We start from the raw sequence: 8202 nt of genomic DNA, 5'->3' as shown, positions 1-8202 counted from the left end.
AATGGCCTGGTACTCATTTTACACCTGAGTACGATGAGAAAATGTCAGTAAAGAGCCTTTTCCAAGGACTCAACTATGCGCCGCCGAGCGCGAGGTTCAACTCCAGGACCTTCCAATCTGAAAGCGAGTGTCATACCACTAGACCACATAGCCGCATTAGAACCATCTAGAATCTATAATTATCCACAATGTTTATTTTAAAACCAGGTGAACACATTTGCCAGGAGAGCCACGTCTTGCGGATTCCATCTGCTGCCCGTTCCATGTGACCCTTTTGCTTTGCCTTACACAGAGAACTCTGACCCGCTGCGAGGACCCATTTTTGTACCACTCAATATGGAGGCCATTGGAACTGACATATTTCAAGGTGTGGTCATGTTGATTTTAATCTTATTATCTTCTTCTTCTTCTTCTTCTTCTTCTTCGTTCCTCTGATGGACATCTATGGCTGCAGTCCGATATCTGCTATGAAGTCTGTGGTCCGCTTTAGGTCCTCAGCCTCACCATAGAGCTTTGTGTTGAGTGTTGTAGGGGTGACCCAGTGGTTCGAACGTTGCACGTTGTATAATGGGCAATCCATAAGCACATGTAAAGTGGTTTCATGGTCGGTTCCACATGAGCAATAATCTTATTATGATTACTGACTCAATCAAATATTTAATTTAAGTCACTCAACCCTAAAACCGACTATATCCGTAGTTTACCTGGGTTATTTTTACCCCATGCCTATATTTATCACATTTTTCTGAGACAAATGATAGGCGTATCTAGTATCAATGCTAATGTAATTAGTTTTTACACGTTAATGTTCATTGAATAAAACTATCTATGTACATGCTCATTTTAAATACATTTTTAAAATTCTAATTTTGAAAAGTAGCAAAAACCTCTAGGATTGAGTGAGTTAAGCTTTGACAAGTGGATGTTTTATGGTGTTTGCTGTAAGAGTCTTAAGTCCCTATAACCCTTATGTGTTGTAAGCAATGAACTCTATCAACACTGTCCACTGGGTGGGGTTCCCGACCTCCCAAAGTGGGCAGGGAGGTACTTAATATGTCTTCTATCTCCCAGGTCACTAGCTTTGGCACCAGATTTCGCATCAGTTATCATGGGTTATACCGTAGGCATCGTTAGCATAATATAGCCTGACACTGGAACCCTCTAGGACTGGCAGTTTGACGTCATTTTTTATGTTTGTGTAGCGTCTATTGAGTTGTCGTTAGTAGAGCTCAAAGAAATAAGTTATTTCATTGGTTGAACTATTGAATACAACTCACGATTTTGTTTTCTTTTGTGGCAAAAGACTGGCATCTTGACGTCATTTTTTGGTCAGTGTCAAGCTATAACTTTACGAAGGCCACAGTTATCATAATTAATATAGAGGTCCATCCATAAAATAAGGTCCCCCCTACACAACTCGCAAACAAAATGAACAAGAACAATGAAATGGGATGATAAATACATTTCTCAACGCATTTCATATTTTCAGATTGCTCTGATGAGAAAAGACAAGAAATCCTATTTATCATTCAAGATGCCATCCTAAAAAAGTGAGTTTTGAACCATTTAATAGCCAGGCAATATCTATATTGAATAGCAGTCATAACGTGCGGCTATGTGGTCTAGTGGTATGATACTCGTTTTCGGATCGGAAGGTCCTGGGTTTGAGCTTCGTGCTTGGTGCATAGTTGAGTCCTTGGAAAAGGCTCTTTACTCACATTCTCTCACCGTACTCAGGTGTAAAATGAGTACCTGGCCGTTAACAGCGTTGTCTTTGTCCGAAAAATTGTAATATCGCCTAACAGGCGTCATGTCCCGTCCTACACGTTAAATGTTGCTGTTGACCAGGGACCCCTTGTAAAACGCTTTGAGCACATTTAGTGGATATTGCGCTATATAAAGCTCAATTTGTTTGTTGTTGTTGTTGGCACCAAGAAACAAGAAAACCAACTGCTTTGCAATATGGGCTTTAGAAAGCAGATCATGAATAAAGTTGACAATGAGAATTCTTGAAATATTCTGAGGTTTCCTATAACAATGCATATATTTTGATTTGGCATATTGATCAAATGTAGAGATGTGGCTCATATGTGACCCTTCGCCTCAAAAGGGTATTAAGTCAGGATGGTTAAGATGTTGGAAAATTGAATTTATAGCCAGAAATATCAGTCTTGTGTTGAGTTTGTATGTTTTATTGAGGAGAATGGATACCATATTTTAGGGTGCTAATGCCAACAATGTATATTTTTGACCAGTTTAACATTAAATTCAGCTTTTAAGCATCTGGTTCGTTCCAACATAATACCGTTTTGAGACGTTGGGTCACATATAATCGTATCGACTTATAAATGAATCTCTAAATATAGCATTTTGTATCAATTCTCACCTTTCTAATTCTACAAATCTTCCAAAATATTATCTTTCTCAGCTTTTCCCTGAAACTATAATTTTAATTTATGACATTTTCTTTCAGTAATAATATATATATATATATATATATATATATATATATATATATATATATATATATATATATATATATATATATATATATATATATATATTTTTTTTTAATCGAAGGTTTGGATTTTTACCAGTTTGTGTCAAGATTCCCGAGACGAGTTTTTCAGGGTCCACCCAGCGACTGCAGGAAACTTACAACCACCAATACGTCCATTGTACAGCTGGAATGTTTGTCCTCATCCCCGAGAGCAACCCTGGCCAACAGCCACAACTAGACCACATCGTCCAAAGTCCTTCCCCGAGTACCCATGTTAACTTTGACTCGACAGGGCTCAAGAAAAAATCATCCTCTGATCTTCACAAGTTTTACATTGCCCGACAGGGACGGCCAGAAGCTGTTCCAAATCAGGTAAGATTTTGATCTATTGTTAAAATGTGACTCACCGTGTGCAAGCGGTATTATGTCGGGACGGACTAGATGCTGGAAATTGAATTTATAGCCACAAATATGAAACTTGGGGTTAACTCACTCAATCCTAGAGATTTTTGCTACTTTTCATAATTGGAAAAAATGTGTATTACAAATGAGCATGTACATAGATAGTTTTATTCAACTACCATTAACAAGCAATATCTATAAACCTTAGCTTTGATACTGCGCCTATAATTTGTGTCAGAAAAAATGTAATAAATAGCCATGGAGTAAAAGTAACCCAGGGTATACTACGGATATAGTCGGTGTTAGGGTTGAGTGAGTTAATGTAGGGCTGCCATGATGGAAAATAAATCCTGTTTCTTGCATTGCAATAAACGCGAAGGTCCTATTTCGTATCAGTTTATTTACAAATTCACTTTTTGGAGTCCTATTCGTCCCGATATAATACCGTTTTGCGACGGTGGGTCACAAATACAAAAGGACTTGTGTATTTATTTGGACAAGCAAAACTGTCTTGTTATTGAAATTGGAACATTTCATAGAATAGGACCTTAAAGATATAAATAAAGAAGGTTACCTTATCACCAAATCTCATTTTTATTCTATTTAAACTGTTATTTTAAAATTTTTTTACAAAACCAAGCATAGAAGTTTAGAGATTATGACCCAATTAATAATGTGGATAAGAATTGATAAGACAGTGTTCTTATTTAAGGAATTCAGTGATTATTCAGTGTTCTTGGTATGTTTATGTTTAGAGGCTGCATTTTATTAAACACAAAATTTGAACCCTTTCTTTGATTCTGTATATTTGACTCCTGAGAATTTTTCACTTTTAGCCACTTTTGTGGCTATGTGGTCTAGTGGTATGACACTCGCTTTCGGATCGGAAGGTCCTGGGTTCGAGCCTCGTGCTCGGCGCATAGTTGAGTCCTTGGAAAAGGCTCTTTACTCACATTCTCTCACCGTACTCAGGTGTAAAATGAGTACCTGGCCGTTAACAGCATTGTCTTAGTCCGAAAAATTGTAATATCGCCAAACAGGCGTCATGTCCCATCCTACATGTTAAATATGCTGTTGACCAGGGACCCCTTGTAAAGCGCTTAGAGCACATTTAGTGGATATTGCGCTATATGTAAGCTAAAAAAAAAAGTTCAATCCATTGCTTACTTATGCAATGGGTGGCATATTCATTATTTGTTTTGTGCAGTTGAATTCGTCTCTCATTGTTAGAGCTAGATTAATGCAGAGTAGACTATGGTAAATCTGAAAATGTTTTTTTTTTTTTTAATAGATTATGAGCTGAACAGTATTACACACTTCTTACATAATATTCATAGATATGTTTCCTTCCAATCTCTTTATAATTTGATTTTTAGCTTCCTGTGCATTAGAATTTGATTTTGTTTTGATTCCTGAAATTTCCAGGTTGGTTTCTTGTGGTCGTGGAATTACATGTCGTCTCGACGTTGGCGGTCAGCACACACAGGGGATGAGGTCTTCCAGGATACGGTTTTGGCCGATTTCAGAAAGTTTTGCTTCAATGATGAAGACAGATTAAAATTATTTTGGGAGGAATTGGTTTGTGATAGCAGCGACACTGCTGTTTGTGATGAAGGTCAGTCAATGGGAGATGAGAGACCAATTTTTACTTGATGAATTGATTTGTTATAATAAAGATTGAGTTGCCCCAAATGTAATTGAAAAAATTTGAAAATTATGCCCACATTGCTTTCACCGTGATGTTCATATGTGATATAAAAAGAATGAAATAGATAGATAGAGAGAGAGAGAGAGAGAGAGAGAGAGAGAGAGAGAGAGAGAGAGAGAGAGAGAGAAGGTGGGTGGTTGACACGTTCACATGTGATATAAAAAGAATGAGATAGATAGATAGAGAGAGAGAGAGACAGACAGACAGAGAGAGAGAGAGAAAGGGGGGGGGGGGGGGAATGACTGCTTTTTAGGTGTTTTTATTATATTATTTCTTTTATTTATTTTTTTTTTTTTTTTTGTGTAGAATATTATTATCATTGAGATATGTAAATAACCTTGGCACAGCAAGGATCAGTGATACGATTGTAGCCCAGAGTACTTGGTTTGTTTCCAACTACCAAAAGGGGTGGCCTCTCCTTGCCTTATTTGTAAGTGCACTGCACCTAAGGCAACCAGCTTTGTACTTTTCACTTGAAAATCATTTATCTATTAGTTATGATTATTTCATATATATTTTCAAAGTTATGGAACTCCTACACACCATTGTGCCTTATTCAAAACTCATGTGCCACTTGTTATTGTAATATTGTGTTTTTTGTTCGTTTCATTGTTTATATTTCTCTAAGTGCAATAAAAAGTAAAATGAAATGCCACATATTACAAGGGTTGTACCAAAAATATGGCTGGGTGGGGTATCTGACCTCCCATAGTGGGCAGGGAGGTACTTGCTGTGTCTTCTATCCCCCTATATATGTTTTCCAACTCGCTTTCTTTCTTTGTCTTGGAATGAGATTACTTGGTTTTGTCCTGGCTCTGGCCTGATACCCTAGCTTGGTGGGAAACAGTCAAATGTATAGTTAGAGTTTTGGGAGATGATAATTTTTTCCTTGTAAATCATCTCTCTGTTATGTACTGTATTGTTTTATTTACATATTATATATGATTTGTAAACATTTGAGTGTATTCCTCGTAGTGGAGACCTTTGCTTGTGTCTGGGTGAGACATTTAGGTGACTGGGTGGGGCTCCTGACCTCCCATAGTGGGCAGGGATGTACTTACTGTGTCTTCTATCCCCCTATATCTGTTTTCCAACATGCTTTCTGTCTTTGTCTTGGAATGAGATTACTTGGTTTTGTCCTGGCCCTGGTTGGATACTCTAGCTGGGAGGGAGACAGTCAAATGTTAGTTAGTTTTATAGGCCTAAAGGCAAGTAATTTAACTTTTAAACTGTCATTTTATGATAGAACCTTAACATTTAATATTTATATAAAGCATTATCCACTCATCATGCTCAAGACATGTGAGGGGTAAAATGGTTCAAATCTCTTTATGTCCTTGTCATGGTGTTGAAAATTTCAATAAGGGATGGTTCAAGATATTGCCTGTTTGATTTCTACTTTACCTCCCATAGTGGGCAGGGGGGTGCATACTGTGTCTTCTATCCCCTTATATCTGTTTTCCAACTTGCCTTCTGCCTTTGTCTTGGCATGAGATTACTTGGTTTTGTCTTGGCCCTGGCCGGAGTCCTAGATGGGAGGGAAACAGTCGAACGCATAGTTATTGTTTTGGGAGATGATATTTTTTTCCTTGTAAATCATCTCTCTGTAATGTATTATTGTTATTTTAATGTATAATGTAGGCATTTGAGTGTGTTCCTCTTTGTTGGATTTTGTGCTTGTGTCTGGATGAGACTGATAGGTGATCTCAAACTAGGTGCATTGGTGGTATGCTCTTGGAATCTACATCTGATCCCCATTTGTTCCCAGTTCCCCTTTGTCTTACTTTTTCTTGGGTGCTTTAATTGTAATTCTAGAACTTTTTACTGTCCCATTTCCTTCCTTTTTACTGGCGCTGATATGACCTAAATGTGTTGCAAGCGCCATAAAACCCTTAAAAACAAACAAACAACAGATTTCTACTTTAGGAAACGATAAAATATGTTCTGGATTCCAAAATTTTATTGACTCAGTTAGGCACCTCTATTTATTAGAGGGGTAAATTGTGTGTTGTTGAATATCACAGTAATACACGAGATCCTCAACAAAGCAAAACATTTCGTGGGTAGATCAGTTGCGGATAATCAGTGCGGCTATGTGGTCTAGTGGTGTGACACTCACTTCGGATCGGAAGGTCCTGGGTTCGAGGCTCGCGCTCGGCGCATAGTTGAGTCCTTGGAAAAGGATCTTTACTCACTTTCTCTCACTGTACTCAGGTGTAAAATGAGTACCTGGCCATTAACAGCGGTGTCTTTATCCGAAAAATTGTAATATCGCCTAACAGGCGGCATGCCAGGTCCTTCGTGTTAAATGTTGCTGTTGACTAGGGACCCCTTGTAAAGCGCTTTGAGCACATTTAGTGGATATTGCGCTCAATTTTAAAAATTTATTTATTACACTGTATCACTAGGAAAATTCTTTTTGTCTGAAGTCTGAAGAACAATCAAAAAAGGTATATTTTGTTATATATTTCCCCTCGTTTCGATTCAAAATTAAAAAATAATTTTTCCAAATATTTTTTTTTTCTTTTGTTTATTAAGAGAAATATTATGCACTATTGCCGACATGTATTTCATACCAAAAGTTTATTTTTCAAATGATTAATTTGCCAGGCAAATAAAATAGTGAAAAACATTTGAGTTTGGTTTTACATTAATCTTATCGAAAACAACATTAATATACTAATATACTCTAATAAAAAAATAAAAAAATTATGCCTTTTGCGCCACGACATCATAAGATATCGTCGCCAAGGCATTCCAGGAAGGAATATAGATAACTCATCAAACAAGATGTCTGATGTCAAACAAAATATCATGATTAAATTTCATCATGGAAGAAATCGTGACAAGTTAAAAAATCGAGAGTGAGTGGGGTTTAATGCTACAGTAGTGGGTCACCATTTTGTTAGAGACAAAAGAGGGCTGGCTTTGCCGTATGGATTCGTGATGTAATCTATGGCCATTAAATAGGAGGCAAGGGGGCTGGGTACAGTTTTTACAACAGGAAGACAATGACAGTCGTAAAGAGAATCCTTTGTTTTGGGATTGACAACTGTACTTTGTGACCTAAGAGTTTGATGAGAGCTTATTATAGTCTCTCATCACGGCTAATCTCTTTGAATCTTAAACATGTTGAGAACACAAAGCGAAAGATATTCAAATCTGAACAAGATGTCGAAGCTGGTTTTGTTTGAAAAAAAAATATATACAGGGCTGCCATGTGGTTTTTAATTCAATCATATTGTTCAGTATGTGGTGGACTAAGAACAATATTTACAACAACTGGTTTGAGTTTACCATATATTATGTGTAAAATGTTGTGATAGTGGACTGGAAACGCAACTTCATTTAATTGCAACTTCGGTCAATCGCAACATTTTCGCGGATCCCAAGGTGTTGCGATTATCCGGAGTGGACAGTAGTGGTAGTGTAAGTAGTAGTAGTAGTAGTAGTAGTAGTAGTAGTAATGATGATGATAGTCGTAGTACTTGTAGTAGTAGTAGTAATGATGATGATAGTCATAGTACTAGTACTAGTAGCAGTAGTAGTAGTAGTAGTAGCAGTAGTAGTAGTAATGATGATGATAGTCGTA

General features: G+C 37.1%; 1 protein-coding gene across 14 annotated transcripts in view; it reads left to right on the top strand.

The window, feature by feature from the left end:
• Positions 1–7242, top strand: part of LOC144967010 (GATOR complex protein Iml1-like) — a 79500-nt gene extending 72258 nt beyond the window's left edge. For 8 of the 14 annotated variants that reach the window (XM_078903749.1, XM_078903739.1, XM_078903747.1 and 5 more), the window contains 4 exons: positions 208–367; positions 1490–1550; positions 2581–2872; positions 4328–4663. In XM_078903749.1, coding sequence (XP_078759875.1) covers positions 208–367; positions 1490–1550; positions 2581–2872; positions 4328–4555 — 741 coding nt within the window. In that variant the 3' untranslated portion in view covers positions 4556–4663. Of the gene's footprint in view, positions 1–207; positions 368–1489; positions 1551–2580; positions 2873–4327 lie in introns of all 14 variants that reach the window. The other 6 variants (XM_078903752.1, XM_078903753.1, XM_078903748.1 and 3 more) reach the window with 1 other exon arrangement.
• The last annotated feature ends 960 nt before the right edge of the window (positions 7243–8202 follow it).

This window comes from Berghia stephanieae, chromosome 3 (genome assembly GCF_034508935.2).
Source record: "Berghia stephanieae isolate SIO BIC M18660-M18661 chromosome 3, UCSD_Bste_1.3, whole genome shotgun sequence".
NCBI lineage: Eukaryota > Metazoa > Mollusca > Gastropoda > Nudibranchia > Aeolidiidae > Berghia > Berghia stephanieae.
This window is presented reverse-complemented; position numbering and strand designations above follow the sequence as displayed.